This window comes from Lissotriton vulgaris, chromosome 9, assembly GCF_964263255.1.
Source record: "Lissotriton vulgaris chromosome 9, aLisVul1.2, whole genome shotgun sequence".
NCBI lineage: Eukaryota > Metazoa > Chordata > Amphibia > Caudata > Salamandridae > Lissotriton > Lissotriton vulgaris.
The window spans coordinates 142,263,527-142,286,475 of record NC_141697.1 but is presented as its reverse complement, the minus strand read 5'-3'; the positions used below and the strand labels follow the sequence as shown (position 1 = coordinate 142,286,475).

The 22,949-nt window shown below is 48.0% G+C and overlaps 1 protein-coding gene across 1 annotated transcript in view; it reads right to left on the bottom strand.

Moving 5' to 3' along the window:
* Positions 1-22,949, bottom strand: part of SPTBN5 (spectrin beta, non-erythrocytic 5) — a 2,284,272-nt gene that overhangs the window by 1,681,853 nt on the left and 579,470 nt on the right. Inside the window, exon 22 of the mRNA XM_086937224.1 lies at positions 8,337-8,436. Coding sequence (XP_086793350.1) covers positions 8,337-8,436 — 100 coding nt within the window. The remainder of the gene's footprint in view (positions 1-8,336; positions 8,437-22,949) is intronic.

Here is a 22,949-nt window from a genome sequence, read left to right as displayed (position 1 = left end):
ATAATTATATTAAAATCATATGAGCTAAAACATATAGAACAATAATTTATTTAAAGTAAATTATTAAAAAAAAATCCAAGATATTCATTTATAATTTTAAAACATAATATAAACAGAAAAAATAGAGGGAGGACTTTTCCTGGTGGAAAAGCTATGAAGAAAACGAGTTACTTACCTGTAACTTCAGTTATCCAGTATTGGTATCTTCCATAGATTCACATGCTTAGAATCATCCCCGCCGACGAGGTGGGAGTCTTGCGGTACAATAAAACATCTACATTACAGTCATAATAACATCACAATATAGGCTATAGTAGATAGCAAAGTCACTACACTAGCCTATCTCAGTCCTTTTGCAAAAAGAACCTAACTTGGAAACCAGCCAATCAGGCAGCAGCACCGTCTTAGAACCTTCCCCACAGAGAGGCAAACCCTCAGATTTTCGTAGCACAAGTGACAGTAAGTATGCCATAATGATAAGGCAAGCCTCTCCGGGGAGGAGGGCTGGTCGTATGTGAATCTATGAAAGATACTAATACTGGATAACTGAAGTTATAGGTAAGTAACTTGTTCTCATTTTCTTATCCAGTATTGGGGTATCTTTCATAGATTCACAAACCAGTGCAAATATATATATATATATATATATGTACTAAAATAAGGAGTAAGTCATACATATATACAACAATAGTTATATGCAAGAAAGAATTGTATAATGGCAGAAACAATATACTCTTATCATGAGGCTTACCTTATCTAAAAGGGTTTCGTAGTACTGCTTGCTTAACTGCTGACTCAGTCTCTGTTGCCAGATCCAGGCAATAATGCTGAGTGAAAGTGTGCACACTTTTCCAGGTGGCAGCACGGCAAATCTTGTCCAAAGACACACCAGCGAACAATGCCATGGATGAGGACACTGCCCTGGTAGAATGAGCTTTAGGCTTATTTGACAATGGATGGCCTGCCTTGCAATGGCAGAATTGAATAGCGGATGCAATCTACCTTGAGATAGTAGCCTTTGATACAGCTGATTCTGGCTTGTGACCACCATAGGAGAGAAATAACTGGTCAGATTTTCTGATGGACACAGTCCGAGATATGTCGAATATCAAGCATCTTTGGCATCCAAGGTATGTAATGAATTTTCCGCCGCAGAAGAAGGATTAGGAAAGAATGTCCGCAATTTCACCGGTTCGTTGAGATGAAATAAAGTAGGAACCTTAGGTATGAACGTGGGATTCGTTCTCAAAAGGACATAATCATTGGTAAACTTCAAATATGGTTGTCTTATAGTCAACGCCTGTAGTTCACTCACTCGTCGGGAAGAGGTGAGTGCTAATAGGAGAGCTGTCTTACATGAGAGATATTTTTAATCCGCTTTATGAATGGGTTCAAATGGATGTTTCATCAGTTGTTGTAGAACCAGATTCAGTCTCCATTCCGGGGGGGGAGCTCTAATAGGTGGGAAAGTTCTGAAAAGGCCTTTCAGGTATTGCTTAATGAGACGATTGGAACAAAGTGATGCCGCCCCTGAGGATCGTCTGTACGTAGAAATTGCAGCCAGATACAATTTAACAGAAGCGAACATGAGACCAGACTTAGATAATGAAAATAAATAAAGCATAACCTTATCAGGAGAACATTCCAGCAGATGTAAGTTGTTGTTGCTGCACCAGCAACAGAATCTCTTTCATTTTAAGGCATAGGCCCGTAATGTAGAAGGGGCTCTTGCTTTATTCAGAATGTCTCTGCATTCTTGAGGTAAGTCTATATCCTTGAAGTCCGTAACTCCAGAAACCAAGCATGGAGTTGTAGTTGAGCTGGGCATGGATGGAGAATTTGGCCTTCGCTCATTGACAACAGATTCGGTAGTATTGGAAGGCGGAATGGCTTGCACTTGGAGAGAAGGAGAAGTTCTGTGAACCAGTGCTGACGTGGTCATTTATGTGCAATCAGAATCATGCAGCATGGTTCCCTTTTTATCTAGTGTAGAAGTCTCGGGATCAGAGGAAAAGGAGGGAATGCGTAAGCAAAAATTCCTGTCCATCTCATCATGAGAGCGTTTTCCCAGGAGCCCTTCTCCGTTCCCAACTCGCGAAGACAGGGCACTTCCGACTGCTTTTGGTGGCAAAGAGATCCAGACTTGGCTTGCCCCACTTCTGAAAGACATTTTCCAGAATCATTTGATTCAGTTCTCATTCGTGGCAAGATTGTGTTGTCCTGCTGAGAGTGTCTGCCAAGGTGTTCTGAACTCCTGGAAGATGTTCCACCTTGATTGCAATATTGTGCAAGAGAAGTCACTTCCAGATGTCTTGAGCTTCTTGGGACAGAATGTGAAATCTGGTACCCCCATGCTTGTTTAAATAATGCATGCAAGTGGTGTTGGCTGGTTCTGATGAGAACTGTAGACCCTTGGAGTCGAGGTAGAAAAGACTGCAGGGCTAGTAAAATTGCTCGAAGCTCAAACAAATTGATGTGCATCTTTGCCATTGCTGTAGACCACCTCCCTCTTATACTGAGGTCTTGAAGATGGGCACCCCAACCTTCCGGGGTAGCATCCGTAGTGAGGATGAAATCCGGAATAGGAGGTTTAAAACTGAACCCTACAGAGACATTTTTGGAAAACCTCCACCAAGAAAGAGTTTCTTTCATAACTGGAGTTACTTTAACTATCTCGTCGAATTAACCTGTGATTTGGAGCCACTGATTGTCCAGCTCCTCTTGAATTGATCTCATTCTTAGCCGCGCGTGAGGCACTAGCAGAATTGCCAATGACAAATTCCCCAGAAAAGATTTGACCAGTCTCAATGAAGCGAACTTTCTTTTTAGAAGATCTGATGCCAGAGAGATGAGGCGAGATATTCTGTCGGTGGACAAGAATGCTTTGTCTTGAACAGTGTCTAGTTTATTTATTTATTATTACATTTATTAAGCGCGCAGCTACCCGGAGGTTTCCCGGCGCTAGAACTAGTTTTGCTCCCAGAAATTGAATTACGTGGGAAGGATAGAGGCTTGACTTCTGGACGTTTCGGGAGAGGTCCAGAGATTGAAAAACTTGCAGGCATTTTGCTGTTGCAAGAGAAGCCTGACCAAAGGATGGAGATTTTATCAGCCAGTCGTCCAGATATGGGAATAGTTGGATGCCTTGCAGCCTGTGATGAGCTGCTACCGGAGCTAGAAATTTGGTGAAGACTCTTGGAGCCGAGCGCAGGCCAAATGGAAGGACTTTGAATTGGAAATGTGCACCTGCCACAGTGAATCTCAGGAACTTTCGATGTTTGGGATGAATTGGGATGTGGAAATACGCATCTTGAAGATCTAATGTAGTCATGAAATCCGCATGATCTAGAAGCTGAAGGATTTCCTGGAGTGTTACCATGCGGAAGGATTTTTTCTGAAGGTATTTGTTTTGCATTCTCAAATCCAAGATTGGTCTCAAATCCCCGGAGTTTGTCTTTATCAGAAAAACGTGAGAATAAAATCCCTTTCCTGTTTGAGAGCGAGGAACCTTTTCTATTGCCCCTTTTGACAACATAGCCTTCACCTATTTTCTGAGCAGAGGAAGATGCGGTGGGTTTTTCTTTAAAAGTGGATGAGGAGGGGGAAATTTGGTGAACTCCAGGGTGTGACCGAATTTTAATACATCCAATATCCACTTGTCTGTGGTTATTGTCTTCCAATCTTTGAGATGTTGGAAAATTCTTGGAATTTTGAATACTTGTGGCATATCTGGTGCAGGTGCAATGAGATTGTCATTGTTTCCTGGCAGAATCTCTGCTCTAAGTTGACGTTTCCTGCCCTGTTGCCTTTAGGTGGCCGCTAGAGGACTTCTATAGGATTGCTGTTGCTGTTAATAATGATATCCGTAACGACCCTGGCCACCTTGTTGCTGGTACTTCTGGTAACCTCCGCGTAAAGTGTAAGGACCTCTGCCTCTTGCTCCTCGAAAAGGTGTTTTTCTATACTGCAAGGTAACCAATGATCTAGCAGTATCGGTGTCCTTTTTTATCTCTTACAATGCGTCATCAATGTGTTTACCAAATAATAGATCATTGTCAAAGGGCATATCCGGAAATCAACCGTCTTCTGCCACAGTGTCTCCGTCATCATCCTGCAGTAATTGTGAAGGCAACGCCACTTGGGGGTCTGAGACTGGTGTTGCAGGGGTTGCAGGCTGCATCTCTGTAGGTGTAGGAGCTCTATCTGGAACTGTAACTGGAGGAAAACGGTTATTATAGTCCTTTAACATTGCTGCAAGGTCTTGAAGCAAAGCTGCAGGCATCTGAACAATAGGTTCTTGGTGGAACAATTCTTGAGGTCCTCTTAAAGACTCACATGGTTCATAAAACTCCTCTTCATCTTCATCCTCCTGATATTTTATCCGGAGTTGAGAAGGGTCATGTGCTTGTCCAAAGGGGTCATCATCATCAGTCTCCTCCAAATAATGGCTAGGAGGTAAAGGTGAAATGTGAGATACATCCTGGTAAAATTGCCTGGAAGATGTTAATTTGGAGCTCAAAACTGGCGTAATTTGCAAAGACGCGGGTCTTTTACGCTTCAGTGTAGCCGAAATGTACATGGATGGTGGATCAGATTCTGTGGAAATTGCTGTAATAGATGACACCGTCGACGTTGTAATCATGGATGTCGTCGACGGAAATTTCATCGATGTGGTCGTAGACGGCAAGGTTGTTGTTGTCGTCGACGGCGGGCTCGTCGAGAGTACAATCATCGTTGACGGTGGGCTCGTCGACGATAGCATCGTCAACGGTGGGCACGTTGACGATAGTGTCATCAACGGTGGGCTCGTCGACGGGACTTGTAGCATCGTCGATTGGGTACTCGTCGACGAAAGGTGGATCATCGTCGACGGCGGAGACTTCGACGTGATGGGTATCGTCGAAGGCGATGGAATACTCGTCGACGGCGCAGTTCTCGTCGACGATGGAGTTTTCTTCAACGCTGAAGATCCACTCACCTTTTGAGGAGATTTTCTCGTCGATGGAGCTGTTTTAGATGTCGACGGAGGCTTAGGAAGAGCTTTTGAGGTAGTTTTCAATGAAACCTTCACCAGATTTCACCTCAGAATAGAATGAGGATCTCTCTTTTTTTGAAGAAGAGTGACCAATCTCAGAGTGAGATTTCTTCAGGGTCTTACTCTGCTTTTCAGGTGGATCTCCAGATCTATCCCTCTTCTTAGATAGAGGGGTGGAGGCTTGAGGACTTACACTGCCTTCTCCTTAAGATACCCACTCAAACGACGCCTTTAACTTCTCGAGCCAAACCAAAAGACGTCCCTCTCGATCCTTCAAGGTCTTGGCAGGAAAGGTTCTACAGATCCTGCAATCCTTGACCTTGTGACCTAATGACAGCGCCAAACGCCACCCACAATACCCCAGCGGAAGCTACTGATCCCACGTTTTCTGCAAAATAGTAGTCGGTGTCTTTGAGCAGTGTTTCTCTACAGTGGGGTATTTTAAGTGCCCAAGGATTGATAGAGAGGGTAGTGCCACGCATAGTCTGTAGGCAGCATGACTTCCTAAAAACATGAATGTCCAGAGCGTGTGTGAGCATGTGATCAATACGAGACAGTCAATATTCTTAAAGGTCCATGCAATATGCGTGTCATGTGAAATTACAAGGGGAACTTGATACCCCATATTGTTTTCCTTTTATTTTACAGGACCACGTGATTAAGTTTGGTTGCGTAGGTACCAGATGCATGCCTCATTTATTTGCAGCATTAAATTAATTATAATTATTATTTCGTATTTAATAGCTTATTAGGCTTTGGATAAGGAGTGGCGAACACAGGGCTGGTACCTGTGTAGCCCTGAGGAAGTGCTAGGGGGACGCACAAAACATGTTGGCAGACAGGAGTTGTTAGGTACACCTAAACCCATTACAATTTAGGTATCCTACCATTTCAACCCGATTTTTATCTTTACCACCTAGGAGCCAGAATAAAGTATTTGCAACTCACTAGGCAGGTAACTTTAACTAATCACATATACTCCACTCCTTCACATCACATTCCTTACACCACACATAGTCTTTTGTAAGTGCTCCTACGTAATTCCGCAAGTCGCAGCACGCCCCAGTCCGTAGAGGGCTGGGATGGCCCCTATGATGAAGCATGTCACTGTGGGGCAACCCTGGTGAGTGAGGGGACACCTAAAAAAAAGGAATATTTTTCATTTTTTTCCCTTTTTTCTTTCTTGGAACTATTGACACTATTCCAACACCATTGTGTGCTTTGGGAATAGAGTCATAGACTACGGCTGGGTTCTTGAGCTCTGTCCCCAGAGATCTTGTGTGACTTATACTCTGTAATGTCCCTCTCCAGGGAGTCACTGTACAGTGTGGACAGGCACGCAACTTTAATAGTAGACAGGAGGTCAGCAACCATAGGGGCATGTGACATCTCAGCAGTACTGTATACTGATGCGAAATGAGTGGCAAATGTGTTGGCCTTCTGCTGGGGGTCAGTGAGAAGCATACCATCAGAACCGGATACCGAGTAGACCCACCTGGAGGCCCTCTCTCTTTTCTCTAACCAGGCCAGGAGTTTACCTGTGTGCTCTCAATGCTCGTAAATCCTGAGATGGGTAGCAAGAGAGCGCGCCGAGGCAGTTTCCATCAGTAGTTGCCGGTAATCCAGACGCACCATATTTAGTGTGTGTTGCGCGACAGAATCAGGAGCACACGCAAGGGCTTTTTCCTTAACCAGGATTTCCTCTTCCAATTCCATTACTTGCTTGGACAGTTCCCTCATTTGCCCCACCGTCAATGATAGGGCGCGACCCTTAATGACAGCGCCAAACGCCACCCACAATACCCCAGCGGAAGCTACTGATCCCACGTTTTCTGCAAAATAGTAGTCGGTGTCTTTGAGCAGTGTTTCTCTACAGTGGGGTATTTTAAGTGCCCAAGGATTGATAGAGAGGGTAGTGCCACGCATAGTCTGTAGGCACCAGGACTTCCTAAAAACATGAATGTCCAGAGCGTGTGTGAGCATGTGATCAATACGAGATTGACTATTGTGAGCCCCAGATTGACAGGGGAATTGGTTAGTGGTTGGGTTGAGCCATCTCCAGATATCCACCAAGCCCATGGCGGACAAAAACACATTCAGTTGGGATCCCCGGAGAGGGTCTCTGAAAAAGGTTCAGACCTTAAGGGTAACATTATTCTAGGGTTTTTAGGGATGGTATTCACTTCCTTCATTGGTTGTCAGTTAGAAAGTGTGTAGTCTAGAAAGCCCTTTGCATGGTCGTTCTTGCTCTTCATCACCAAGGACCCAAGCATTTTAGAGCATCCTTCAGGTAGTATACTCCTAATAGACTACTCAGATCCTCCTTTAGCAGGAAGTTAATTGTTCCAAGGTTTCGTAAAATCAAATGGGGGGCCGTTCTTCTTCTGTTGCAGCAGCTAAATTGTGGAATACTCTGTCTGCTCACATCGCTGCATTGGAGTCTTGCCCCCTGTCCCGCAAACCTCTTAAAACCTGGCTTTTCTCTACCCCATGAAAATCACTCTTGGTTTTCCATTCAGTGTTTCTCTGTCTGGATTAGCGCTTTGGCACCCTTTGGGTTTAATGCACTTGATAAATTCATTTCATTTTGTTTAGTTATTTACCAAACATTCTCTTCACTCAAAGTTTAAACGTTTTACCTTGTGTAACCTACATACTCATAAATGATACTATTTGTGGCATAAAGCAGGGGAATTACCTGCCTCGAACCACATCTAATTACAACATTTAGACAACATCTTGAATACTAGTACGATACCCAGGTTAATTAGCCATATTTCTGCAAAGTATAGTGTACACAACAGAAAAAATAATGAGATTATATCGCATAAGTGCTATACAAATCACCTTTAACAAAACATAGCAGCATCTAGCAATGTAGAGTGAGAGCAATGGAGACGCATTTTTTGTACTTCCTTATGGAACGTTACCTGATATAGCGGCTCGCACATGGAGTGCTGTGGGTGGTGGGGCGGGGGAGGGGCACAATGGGGGGGGGGGGGGGGGGAGGGGCAGTGTAGTCAGACATACGACGGCGAGGAGTAAAGTAAGTAAATAAATCTATATACCTTGCGCTCGCTGCATTGGCGAGTTGGCGATGCAGCGAGCGCAAGGTAAATATTTTAATCTATTTATTTACTTACTTTACTCCTGGCTGTCGTATGTCTGACTCCACTACTCCGCACCCAGCCCCTCCCCTGCCCCACCGACCTGCAGCACTCCGCCTGCGAGCCGCCACTGGTTACCTGTATGCTAAAGATTTGCTATGGCTCAATCAAAGACACAAACAACTATACTTTACCTGCAGTCTCAGAGAATCTAGTAAGTTATTCTTCCTCTTTTCGCTTTGCTGTGTCATCTCATTCAATCGAATTTTAGTGTTTTTTACTCTCTCTTCAATCCTGCAAAGGTAACCAGAAAGTAAACTTACAGTTTATTGAACTTCCTTAGCACCCTCCGTTTACAAAGACCCCATTAGGTTTGCAGCCTTTCCCATTTGCAGAGGCTAAATTGCAGACAATAAAAACAAGACGTAATTAGTGAAAGAACATCAAAAATATTAAACGTAAGATCAGTAAAGATTCTCACTACAGTTTAGATAATTTAATATTATTTCCCCTGAGGGTATGCCCTATGTTTTTTTGGGAGGTTTACTGTATAGTAGATGTGTGGTTTTCACCCATTATGAGTCTTCCAATCAGAAGAATAGGCCTACTCCAGCCTTCTTTTACCATCTCTAATGGATGCCTTTGTTCTTTATCCAAAATCAGAATGACAGCTGCTGTTTCAAAAACATGAAATCCATGTGTTAATCACAGAAGTAAATTAATATTTAAGACTTCAATTCTTGATTTGTGATATACCTACTCATATTTATTACTTATCACTCTTTGAAATATTTCCGAACAATGTCAAACTGTTCATATGGAGCAGAAAACATGCCATTCTGAAGTGTGCCCTCTCTGCGTTGAGTCAAAGAATATTAATCAACACTCAGGGGTATATTCTCAAGAACATGTGATAAACATTGCAAAATTAGCTTAACGCGACTTTGCATATTGCAGTCTATCGTGACAAAATGACAGTTTTAACGTCGTATTCCCAACACGGCGGCACCATGCGATAGTAGCAGTATAAAGCGCCAAATGACCGGATAGAAATCAACGCAACGCTGAAAAAATGCGAAACACGAACATGAAAAAAGTTGCGATGCCCCCAATCGCGATACAAAAACCAGAGACAACCAGCGACAGGCCTGCAATTTCCACGCGTCATACTGGAAAATGCACTATAAAAGCAATAAAAACCACACCAAAACCAAATCAAACTGCATAGCACCATGGATGCACCTGGACCGAGTGCTGAGGACAACCCAAACCCCACAAGCCCCAAGGAAGACCAGCCAGGCACTCCGTGTTCAGGGAAGGGCAAAGAGAAGAGGAAGAGGAAGACAGGGTTCAGTCCGCAGGAAGACCGGATCATCGTCACGGAGGTGATAGAACACTACCAACAACTGTTCGTCACCTCCACTTCGTCATTGGCAACACAGACGGAAATATGGCAGTCCATCGTCCACAAAGTGAATGCAGTCGGAGCGATGAGGAGGTCAATGGAGGAGGTCAAGGGGTGCTGGCATGATGTGCAAAGCCAAACCAAACAGAAACTCACTGCCAATAGGAAGGCAGCAAGGGCGACAGGAGGTGGGAGTACTGTGCCACAGAAGGAGCTGGATGAGCTGGCGGAAATGGTGGCCACAGTTATCAGTGTGGAGACGGTGCAAAGAGTCGGAGCCCAGACACAGCTTGACATGACCTGACCCAACAGCAACAGGGTGAGTAACGACCAGGGACTGGGGGTCGGAGGGAGATGGGCACAATGGCACACATGCACAATCAAGTGTAACACACTGCACACCCACAATGTTTGTGGTACATGTCCCTGATACAGTTGGCACTCTGCAGCACACATAGAAACATCAAGTAGGGCCCCGTCCACTATGTGCACAAAGGGGCCCCACTCCTGATCACCAATCCCACAGCTTACCTATGCACATTTGCTAAATCCAGCAAAACCGCGCCCCTGTGAGCCACACTGACAATGCAAGTGACACTGCATAACCAATAGCATGGCTGCAGGCAAAATACAGGAGATGGTGCACAACACGACACTGAGGTAGCCCAGTGTGGACCACATCCTCAAAGTAGCAGGTCACACTCTGACACATCCACATACACATACAACCCTTGATGTCAACAACACATCTGCAGACAAACAATGCACAAGAGTACAAAATCCGTCCAAGAGCAGAAATGTCCCAAGTCGTCTACACCTCAGCACCCGAAAACCACACACGTCAAAGGCACACCGCCTTAAAGAGATAAGGGGCCCCTACATCAGAGCTGCCGGGGCGACTCACCAACAATGCAGCACACACACATAGCAATCACAGCACATCAACATTGTCGACAATGAGAGGAGGAGCTTAGCGCACATCCAAGATGGTCGCGTGAGCTGTGAGCTCCCGAGACCCTCGCCGCCTCCGCCGACTATCCTGGCACTAATCCTGTTCTGGACGACGGGTTCTTTTAGCCGTGGTTCTCCTGATCTGAAGACCCTTTTCAGAATTCGAATTGGATGCCGGATGCCCGACTTGCTCCTTCCCGGAGCCTAGAGGCCTACACCATGGCTCGTCCCGGGCCTTGGGCATCAGGAGCACCCCGAAAGTAGTTGAACAACAACGGCCTGTGGCAAGGGACGGCTACCCGGGTTCTACTTTCGGTTTCGTTTCTCCTTGGCCGCGAGGATTGGAAGTAGCTGTTGGGTGCTCGAGCCTGCTGGTTACAGAACCTCCTGACTGATCCCTGTCGACGCCCCGTGTTTCAATACCCTGTGGATTTTCCTTCGGGGTAGCCATTTACACCAGGTCCTGAAAGCCCCAGAGGGGCGTGCAACCCACCATGGCGGCCAAGTCTGAGGGTGACAGGCGGCCGCTCAAGACTACAACTCGAGGTGGCGGGGCCCAAACCTCCATCATGGACAGATTTGCACGTAATAAGGGCTCGCCTAGTGGGACTGGTAAATCCTCGGAGGACCTGGGTGGTGGCCCCCCGGAATCGGAGGAACCGACTCTTCGAGACGTCATGGGCGCCATCGCCAGCATTCAATCGTCGATGGGCCAACAGTATGAAACAAAAAACCTTGGCGGCCAAGATCGATACAGTGGCGGTGGATGTGGGCCTGATCAGGGCAGATCTGGCTAAAACCAACGAGAGGGTGAAGTCATTGGATATCAAGACGGCCAGTCTCACCACGGATGTCTCCGAGCTTCAGACTGATGTTCGTACCCTTCGATCCTCTAGCGATCAGTTTGCCCGCCGGCTTGAAGATTTTGAAAGTCGTGCTGGACGCAACAACATACGCATAGTCGGAGTTCCGGAGACATCAGCAGATCAATCGACAGACCTTCTGGTTGAGGACCTGATCATTAACCATCTTGCCCCTAAAGACTTGAGCAAGCTGTTTGCTGTGGATTGCGCCCATAGGATTCCGGGTGGCAGACGCAAGCAGGGGACGGCCCCGCGGCCCATCATTGCGTGGATCTTCAATTACAGAGACAGAGACGCCATTTTGCAGGCTTCGAGGACCAGCGGTCCCACACGGTTTGAGAATGCCTCCATCAACTTTTACCCTGATTTTACCCCCTTGGTGCAAAAAGAGAGACTGGCGTTCTCCGGGGTGAGACGAAGATTGCAAGATCTGGGCATGAAATATGCCATGCTGTTCCCCGCCCGATTGCGCATTGAACACAATGAGCGGGTGCTCGTCTTCGATATGCCTGAGGTGGTCAGTGACTGGTTGGACACCCTACCTATGCCACGGGACAATGCTGATCCAACTGGTGGTGCTGAGGGTGGCCGACGGGACCAGGAGGAGTAGAGGCACCGGTGTGTGCTTCCATTGTACTGTGTTGCAATGGGTTGTTCTCCTTCTTTGGTTCGATGACTTTTATTCCAATATGGGCCCTGGGGCGGCGGGGTGTTCGGGTCTTTTCCTCCCCCTGGGGTGTTTTCCTTTCTATCTGTAGTTTAGTTTTTGGGGTAGGGCGACAGGCACACTGCTGAATGGGGTGGTTTCTTGGTTCAGTGCAGGGGTGCAGGGTGGGGGGTTGTTGTTCTGGGGTGTTGGGGGAGGGTGGGTCGGCTGTTCCTTTCTTTGTTCATACTGCATTTGGGGCTACGTATTGCTGCATATTCTGTGTTTCCTTCGCGGGGTTTGGTGTACCTGACTACTCACTTCCGGGATGGGGGGTAGGGGGTTACGGGTTTTGAGTTGGAATGTCAATGGCTTGGGGGACAAAATAAAGCGGGGGATTGTACTCCAATATGTGAAACGTCATTCTCCCGACATTGTACTCCTGCAAGAAACACACCTGGTGGGGAATACGTTTCATGCTATGAATCGGAGGGGTTACAGGTTGGTGGCCCAGGGTTTACTTCGGGCTCTAGAGGAGCTGGTATTATGCTCCGTAGTTCCCTTCCCTTCCCTTGGAAATTGACGACACGATCTTGGATGACAGGGGTAGATATGCAGCAATGGTTGGGAGATGGGAGGGAAGAACTGTGGTCGTCCTTTCGGTGTATGTACCCCCCGGTTTGCAGGCCACCACATTTGTAGACTTGGGTAAATTGTTGCTGGGGCTTCCCGAGGGGCTTCTAGTGATGGGAGGAGACTTTAACTCGGTGATTGATGGCTCGCTGGATCGACATCCTCCCAGGGTTCTCACACATTCACAGTCCTGTCTTGGTGGGTTCCTAGATACGTTTGGTATGGTAGATTGCTGGCGGATGCTCCATCCTGGGCAGGCCCAATATACCTTTCACTCTGGGGCACACGGGAGCTTGGCTAGGCTTGACTATCTTCTTGTGCCCGCTGCCCAGGCCACGACAGTGCGAGAGGCCCGACAATTGCCTAGGGGCATTTCGGATCACTCCCCGCTGTGGGTCCATATTGATCTTCATTTAAATGCCGGGGGCCGGGTCGCCCCAGTCAACCCCTGGCATCTCCGGGTTCCGGAGACTAGAGCGGGGCTGATTACAGCTGTAGATCATTACTTTGCTGAGAATGTGGGGTCCGTGTCGTCCTCTGTCTCCCTTTGGGAAGCCTTCAAGTCTGTGATACGGGGCCAGGCGCTATCGCTTATCGCTAGCTCCAAGAAGCGACACAATGAGGAGGTTGAGCGGTTGGAGGCCGAGGTGGTAACTCTGGAGAGAGATCTTGAGAATGGAGTCACAAGGGAGAAATTGCATGTTTTGCAGTTAAAACAGTCTGACTATAAGGCTTTGGTCACGAATGCAGCGAAAGCTATGAGTCGGGAGCAAATGGGCCGTCTGTATGATGTGGGTGATAAAGCTGGGAAGTTGATAGCGTGGTTGGACAAACGGGAGAGATTGAATCGTGTGGTGCCTGTGATCGAGCGAGTGGATGGGGTACGTGTGACGGATCGACTGGAGATAGTGGAGAAATTTGCTTCTCACTTTCTAACGGTATATGCGCCGGTCTCGGACCGGCCAGAGGAAGACTCGCGTCTTTTGCTTCGGGATATCGCCTTGCCTTGTCTGTCTGACTCTGATAGAGAGCTAATGGAGGCGTATTTTTCCACTGATGAAGTAGCGCTCGCTATTCGCTCCATTCGCTCGGGTAAGGCTACGGGTCCCAATGGCCTGCCCATTGAGCTGTACAAGTTGTGTCCGGACAAAATGGCGTTGTATCTTCGCTCGATGTTTTTGGAATCTAGAGAGAGAGGCCAGCTTCCTTGTGATCAGCGACTTGCGTCTATCGTGGTGATTCCTAAGGAGGGTAAACCGCGTGAATTCTGTACTTCGTATAGACCTATTTCGCTCCTAAATGTTGAACCTAAAGTTTTGGCAAAAGTATTGGCCAACCGACTGATAACTGTGATAGGCGATCTGGTGCACCCGGACCAATCTGGCTTTATTCCTGCCCATAACACTGCGCTGAATCTGCGTCGCCTTCACGGTGTGCTGGCGAGGGCTGACACGTTGCGTGAACCGGCCATTTTGGTTTCGTTAGATGCCACCATGGCATTTGAAACTGTGGAATGGCCATACTTATGGGCAGCTCTGGCTAAGTTTGGCTTTGGACCGGTGTTCATTGGCTGGGTCCGTTTGTTGCATGAGGAGCCCTTGGCCCAGGTGGTCGTAAACGGAAGAGTGTCGGCTCCCTTTGCTCTGGGTCGAGGTACGCGGCAGGGATGTCCCCTTTCTCCACTGCTCTTTGCTCTGGCTATCGAGCCTTTGGCAGCCTGGTTGCGATGGGAGCCATCCTTTAAGGGCATCAAGTTGACCCCCGGTTTAGAAGATCGCATCTCGCTCTATGCGGATGACATTCTTCTTTACCTTACCTCCCCCCGGAAATCCTTGGGAGTACTATTTGATGTCCTTAGCTCCTTTGGCAGGAACTCGGGGCTGGTCATTAATTGGGCCAAGTCCTGTGTGTACTCGCTCACGGATGATGTCCCACTTGTTCCGCGCATCTGTCCTATACAAATCTCGCCCACCGTGTGAGAAGGTGGCCTGATATGCAGTGGTCACTATTCTAGTGAACACTATGTATCAGTCCAGCAACCCTTATTGATGATTGGTTGTAAGTCAACCTTATAGACCAGCTATCCTAGTAGCGTGGATACGAGCAGTCTAAGGCTAAAGACTCGAGAGGGCGTGTTAAGCCAGCTGTTATACCACACATATACCCCTTGAACACCAAGTGAAAGGACACCACACAAGTGTTATGAAAATAAACAGTGTATTTATTATAATCACAACAGCCCTGTACTCTTTATGAGGACAGGGTACTAAGCACAAAACAAAACTCTTACGAAAATACTTAAGTTAGCACAGTATATACAAATGCCCGAGGGGCACGAAAAACCATATACTCTGAAAGTGGAATGCGAAATTACTAGCAGGTAAGTACAGTACTAATAGGCTTTGGAATCGCTAGGACTTGACTATAGAATCTTCAGATTACTTCTAGGAGGCCTAGGGGACTCGGGTGCAGAGTGTGCACTCTCACGCGTGATGCGGGACAGTCTATGGTAGCTAGATTTCACAGAGTTAGTGTTCTCGGGCGAACCCGACCTGGTAGGAGGAAAACGAAAGTGGATTCTGACCCTTGGATAGTGAGGCTATGCTGGGGCACCGAAATGCCGAAGTTACCTAGCCCAGGGGCTGCAGCTGCATAGGTCTCAAAAGACGTCGGGAATCCTCGTAGACGGACCAGGAGCCTGGAAGAAAGATGCTGGCAGGCGACCAGTGAAGAGAGTTCGAAGTGATCCAAGCCTGGATCTTGAAGAGAGACGACACCTGAAAGCAGAGGGGACCAAGTTCGAGACTACTAGCCAGTAGTCAGGTGGCACCAGGAGGGCACCGGATGGTAGTCACCTCGACTAGGTGAGTGGGTGACGCTGTGCTCTGCAGATCTCACGGACCAGGAGGCGTTGTCGGTGACCAGGATGGAGGAGCGAGCTGTCCCACGATGGATGAAGCTGTCGGCGTCGCTGGACCCAGGATTGGGCAACAAAGCCTTGGCAAATTCAAGCCCACGCGGTGGACTCAAAATGGCATCTGGAGTGGACCAGGAGGGTCCGGGGTGCTTCTCTGTTGCAAGGAAGCAAGGGCCAGTCTGGAGCAACCAGACCAGCAGCAGTGATGTCGTCGGGCGTCGTGAAGAAGGCCACAAGCCAGCCGGCTAGTAGCCACACAGCGCGGTGAGCAGGCCTAAGCAGAAGGGCCCCACGCAGATCGTGGAGATGCTGGAGGGCTGATCTTCGGTGCTGGAGCTGCTCAGGGTTGGGGCTTCTCGGACCCCAAAGCACTCACCAGTGGAGCACACGGTGGGCTTGTTGCAAAGAAGTCGTGCAGTCTTGGCGATCGTCGGTCCCTCGAGGTCTCGTCGCACTCACGGTTCTCAGCTTGGCTGTAGAGGTGAGTAGAGGTCAGAGGTGCCAGGGAAGCCGGGTCTCGTCGAGCTGGGCAGTCGGATTCCGGAGGAAGGACTTGCAGCAGACCGCAGTGTTCTTAGGATGGTGCCTGCGGATGCAGGGTGACTACTCCTTAGCCACAAGGGAGAATCTTGAAGAAGAAATCTTGATGTCCTTTCGCAGAAAGTCGTGTCTTGATTCCAAAGATGATCTAATTTGAACAGGGGGCCCGCTCCTATCTTTATACTAAAAAAGGGGGCTGACCCGGTGACTAGGTCCTGCCTATGGGTGGGACTAGGAGGGGGGTGGTTACACCCCTCACCCATGCCGGACTTCCCCCAGGCCAGGGGCTGGTGTGCCCCTGGAACTGGTTTTGACCGACCTATGCGTAGTGAGCACCGGGGTGCCACTCAGCAGTCACCTTCCTGTAAAGCCCTGCCTACCCAGGATACACAAAACCCTGTCTGGGACGGTGCTAGCACCGCCCTCGACAGGAAACCCTTTGTCCAGGCTCCCCTCGCTGGAAGGACTCCCAGCTGCAGGGGGTCAGACTCGTGTCTGTGGTCGCAGCATCCATTTTGTGGAGCTGAGGCTTCGTTTAACTTTAACCGGGGTTCACAGTTACATACATGTCGTGTCCCTCTAGAAGGGTGGAATGCTAACCCCGTCGCCAGAATTGGCGAGGGGTTAGTATTCCAATTCGTATGACACCTTACTCGACATGTTTTGATAAAGCAATACCAAAGTTAGCATTTAACCGCGAGGATTATAATGCACTTAAGAGTATATGGTATGCGATATCATGGAACAGCTATTAGGACTTGGTTCCGCAAGCTGCAGACAGGCTCAGCTCATGCCAGAGCACCATCTCACATAATTCCAAGCACTCTGCCTTCAGGATTGTCAAGGTCTGCCATAGGAGTGACTGATAGGAATCTGTGTGTCCATTTTAGGATTAGATATAGGTATACTATATCTATAGCAAAGGGTGATTACACGACTTTGCCCCAGCTGTCATGCAGCCAGTTGTGTCAAATTTAGGAGGCCAGCCAGGGGTGGCATAATACATGCTTCAGCCCCTGGTAGGCCCTGGGTACAACTATGCCCTGAGTTACAGGGTCTGATAAGGTGGCCCAGTACCAATTGGTAAATGCACCTAGGGTACATGTTGTAATTTAGAGAGAGAACAGCCAGGCTGTGGGTCTGATTGGCAGGCCCACAGCCAGAGAAAGTCGTAAACCAGTGAAACAAAAGCAAAAAATCTGGGTGATCATAGGATTGCAGACCCTACTCTCCTACATGACCCCCCCCCCCCAAACTTTGGGACAATAAGCTAACCTTGACCAGGTGAGTCTTCTTGTTCTAAGTGGAAATATCTGGAGAGCCCATCGGCATTGCCATGATCAGTACCAGGTCTATGTTCCACTGTAAAGTCCATCCCCTGTAGGGAAATGGACCACCTAAGCAGTTTGGGGTTTTCACCCTTCATCTGATTTAGCCACAAGAGGGGCTTATGGTCGGTCTGAATCTTGAAGTGAGTGCCAAACAAGTATGGCCTCAGCTTCTTCAGGGCCCAAACCACAGCAAAGGCCTCCCTCTCAATAGCTGACCAATTCTTCTCTCTGGGGGTCAGCCTTCTGCTTATAAAAGCAATGGGCTGGTCTTGACCATCAAAATTCAGTTGAGATAGAACAGCTCCCACACCCAACTCAGAACCATCTGTTTGGACAATGAATGGTTTGGAGTAGTCTGGACTCTTAAGGATAGGTGCTGTGCACATGGCCTGCTTTAGGTCATCGAATGCTTTTTGACAGCCTGCTGTCCACTGAACCTTTTTTGGCATTTTCTTACTTGTCAGTTCATTTAATGGAGTCACAATTGATCCATAGTTACTGACAAACTTTCTGTAGTAACCAGTCAGGCCCAAGAAAGCTCGAACCTGAGTCTGGGTGGTTGGAGGAGCCCAGTCCCTGATTGACTGTATTTTGCTCTCCAGTGGCTGAACCTGGCCTCCACCTACAAGCTGGCCCAGGTATACAACCTGTGTCTGCCCTATCTGGCACTTGGTGGCCTTGATAGTGAGGCCTGCTGCTTGCAGAGCCTCTAACACTTTCCTCAGGTGGACCAGGTGATCCTCCCAGGTGGAGCTAAAGACAGCAATATCATCTAGATATGCTGCACAGAAGTCATCCAGCCCAGTGAGAACATGATTCACCAACCTTTGGAAGGTGGCAGGTGCATTTTTCAGACCAAAGGGCATTACCACAAATTGATAATGCCCACCAGGGGTTGAAAATGCTGTCTTGGGCTTGGCATCCTCAGCTAACCTGATTTGCCAATACCCAGCTGTCAGGTCAAATGTGCTTAAGTAGTTGGCAGAAGCCAATCTATCTATAAGCTCATCTGCCCTTGGTATTGGGTGGGCATCAGTCTTAGTGACTGCATTGAGACCCCTGTAGTCTACGCAGAACCTCATCTCTCTCTTACCATCCTGGGTGTGAGGTTTTGGCACTAGAACTACTGGACTAGCCCAAGGGCTATCTGAGGGTTCAATGACTCCCAACTCCAACATTTTCTGCACTTCAGTTTTGATGCAGTCTCTAACATGATCAGGCTGCCTGTAGATTTTACTCTTAACTGGCAGGCTGTCACCAGTGTCAACCTCATGGGTACACCAATTGGTCTGACTGGGTGTCAGAGAGAACATATGTCTGAAAGACTGAAGAACCTGTTTACAGTCTTTCTGTTGATGCTCAGAGAGGCTGCCACAAAAGACAACACCATCTACTGACCCATCATCAGGATTCTGAGTGAGCAGGTCTGGGAGAGGGTCACTCTCTTCCTCATGTCCCTCATCTATGGCCATGAGCAAGCTCATGTCCTTCCTGTCGACATATGCTTTGAGCCTGTTGACATGGAGCACCCTGTGGGGGCTCCTGGGAGTTCCAAGGTCCACCAGGTAGGTGACCTCTCCCTTTTGCTCAAGAATTGTGTGGGGCCCAGACCATTTGTCTTTGAGTGCTGCTGGGGCCACTGGCTCCAGTACCCACACCTTCTGTCCAGGCTGATAAACAGTCAGGACAGCCTTTTGGTCATGCCAAGCTTTTTGAAGTTCTTGACTGGCCTTAAGGTTTTCAGATGCCTTCTCCATATACTCAGCCATCCTGGAGCGGAGACCAAGTACATAGTCCACTATGTTGGTTGCAGGCTTTTTGAGAGGTCTCTCCCATCCTTCCTTCACCAAACACAGGGGGCCTCTCACAGGATGCCCATACAAAAGTTCAAAAGGGCTGTAGCCAACCCCCTTTTGTGGGACCTCTCTGTAAGCAAACAGAAGGCAGGGAATCAGGACATCCCATCTACGCCTGAGCTTTTCAGGTAGTCCATGAATCATCCCTTTTAGGGTCCTGTTGAACCTTTCAACAAGCCCATTGCATTGTGGATGATAGGGTGTAGTGAACTTGTAGTTGACACCACATTCCTTCCACATAGCAGTTAAGTAGCTTGACATGAAGTTTGCACCTCTGTCAGAGACAACCTCCTTAGGGAAGCCCACTCTGGAGAACACTCCAACTAGGGCCCTTGCCACTACAGGTGCTGTAGTGGTCCTAAGTGGAATAGCTTCAGGATACCTGGTGGCATGATCCACTACCACCAGTATAAACTTGTGCCCTGATGCTGTCTGGGGTTCCATTGGGCCAACAATGTCAATCCCCACTCTTTCAAAGGGCACCCCCACCACAGGCATTGGTATAAGGGGGGCCTTTGTTGTGCCACCTGACTTACCACTGGCTTGGCAAGTGACACAGGAGCGACAAAACTCCTTGGTATCCTCATTCATGTGAGGCCAGTGAAAGTGTGAGACAAGCCTGTCCCAAGTCTTTGTCTGGCCTAAGTGACCTGCTAAGGGAATCTCATGGGCCAAGGTAAGGAGGAAACCTCTCTGAGTCAAGGGTACAACCAGCCTCCTGGTCATGCCAGGCTTGGGGTCTCTTGCCTCAGTGTACAGGAGTCCATCTTCCCAGTATACCTTGTGGGTACCTGTGGCGTTCCCAGCAGCCTCAGCAGCAGCCTGCTGTCTGAGGGGTTCAAGGGAAGGGCAGTCTAACTGTTCCTCCCCCAGGTCTTCCCTTGAGGGTCCCCCTGAGCCCAGGAATTCAACTTGATCAAGTTCAAACTCTTTAGGCTCAGTTTCCCTCAATTCCTGTAGGTCAGCCTCCTCTGAGACTTGATCCACAACCTGGGGCAAGGGGGAAGGCACAGCCTTAACCCTACTGCTCTTCTTCTTGGAAGGTGTCTGGTCCATTGTTCCAGGATCCAGCACCTGTTCAGTGGGGCATTTCCTGACCTGTGACCTGGTCACAGCAAACACATGTGCTGGCAAGCCTAACATTTCCATGTGAGTCCTCTGCTCCACTTCTGACCATTGTGATGACTCCAAATCATTGCCCAACAAACAATCCACTGGGAGGTCTGAACTAACTACAACCTTCTTTTGGCCAGTTACCCCTCCCCAGGAGAAAGCTACAATTGCCATACTGTGACTGGTAGTGACATTGCTTGCATTGGTCACCAGGAAATCTGTACCTGGCATGATCTGTCCAGGGTCCACAAAGTTAGGTGTCACCATTGTGACACTGGCACAAGTGTCCCTATAGGCCTGAGCCATTTTTCCATTTATGAAAGGTGTCTGTCTATATTTGCCCAAAGTATTGGGACTTATGTCAGGGGATATATCCACATCCCCTGTACAGACAAGGACAGCCTGAGTGAGTGTGCCAACTAAGTTGTCATACCCCTCAGAACCCAAGGTTAACCCAACTAAACCCTTGGGAGGTGCACTACCATTGCTGACTGTACTAGGGGGCACAGGTGCCTTAGGGGCTGCAGTGGCAGGAGTCTGCGCTCCTCCTTTCTTGGTGCACTCACTAAACCAGTGAGTTTTACTTTTGCAGTATTGGCACCACCTTTTAGATTGGCCTTCTTGATTCTACTTTTTCTGGGGAGCCTGACCCCCACCCTCTTTGGGTTGTTGGGGACCTGTCGAAGACTTCTGGTCATTTTGTTCCCCCTTAGAATCTTTACCCTTCTGGTCTGCTTTCTTCTGACCACCTTGATTCTGGCCCTGGTTCTGCTTAACTCTTGTTCTGACCCATCTGTCTGCCTTCTTTCCCAATTCTTGGGGAGAGGTCAGATCTGAGTCAACAAGATGCTGATGCAACAACTGGTTCTGACAATTGTTTAAAATTTGTTCTCTCATGATCAAATTGTACAATCCTGTGTAATCAGTAACCTTACTGCCCAGCAACCAGCCCTCCAAAGCCTTAGTGGCACAATCTACAAAGTCAGACCAATCTTGAGACTGAGTTTTCTGGGTATCCCTGAACAGCAACCTGTATTGCTCAGTGGTTAGGCCAAACCCATCAATCAGTGTATTTTTCAAGACTTGGTAATTGTTAGCATCCTCCACTCTAGTAGTGAGGAGCTTATCTCTACCTTTACCTTCAAAGGAGAGCCACAAAATAGCTGCCCACTGACTTTGGGGAATACCCTGCACAGTGCAGGCCCTCTCCAAAGCAGTTATCCATTTGTGGATGTCATCCCCTTGCTTAAAGGGGGGCACTATCTTATTCAGGTTCTTTGTATCAAAACTCCTTTCCCTATTGCTAGGTATTATGCTGCCACCAGTGGGTTTTGACCCACTCAATTCCTGCTCTCTAGCAAAGGCAAGTCTTTCTTTGGCCAAGGCAAGTTCTTCCCTGGCAATCCTCAGATTGACTTCCCTTTCCTGGGCTTCATAAACTCTCCTCTGAGGGGAGGTCATCCTCCTCAGAGCAGAGGCCTGAGAGCCATTGGTTCGAATGGATCTGTCAGAGCCTCTTGATAGAGACCTAACTCGTCCATTCCCAATGTTAAGCTGTCCTGAGAGGGGTCCCAGGGATTCCCTAGTACCATTATCATGCCTGCTTAAGTTGTCCCTAGTTAGCTGACTAACTATTTCTGGACCTTTGTCTGCCTCATCCCCAGATGTCTCCTGATCATCATCCTCCTCACCTGAGAGATGGATGAGATCTGGGTCACCCCTGATTCCTTCTAGGGCTGGCATGTCCCCTTCTGGATGAGAAGAGCTAAGAAGTTTCTCAGCTTTTCTGGCATCATAAGTCTCTAAGAGACCTATCAGAAATGGGATTGTGGGGTTAGACCCCTGTTTTAGCTTCCTGGAGGTACACACTTGTCTCATCTCCTGGAAGCTAAGGGCTGCATATCTAGAAGAGGCCTGTGGAGGGTCCTCAACCATCAGAGGGGTCTCAGCAGACTCTCCGAGGTTAGACATGCTTCTAGTGTGGTGTAAGTGATGCACCTACCTACACTATGTGTTTGCCTACTGATCCCTTGCTAAGAGTTGCAGCCAAGGTGTGCTAAGCCTTGAGGAGCTGCAACAGCTGGTTCAGTAGAACTCAGAGTATTCTAAGCTAAGTTATATGTACCTAAAAGTACTTATGTGATCTTTCAACAAGATATTCTTAGGATACGTGTGGTAAAACAACAGCAAGCTCAAATCCCAACCGCTGCTCACCAATGTGAGAAGGTGGCCTGATATGCAGTGGTCACTATTCTAGTGAACACTATGTATCAGTCCAGCAACCCTTATTGATGATTGGTTGTAAGTCAACCTCATAGACCAGCTATCCTAGTAGCGTGGATACGAGCAGTCTAAGGCTAAAGACTCGAGAGGGCGTGTTAAGCCAGCTGTTATACCACACATATACCCCTTGAACACCAAGTGAAAGGACACCACACAAGTGTTATGAAAATAAACAGTGTATTTATTATAATCACAACAGCCCTGTACTCTTTATGAGGACAGGGTACTAAGCACAAAACAAAACTCTTACGAAAATACTTAAGTTAGCA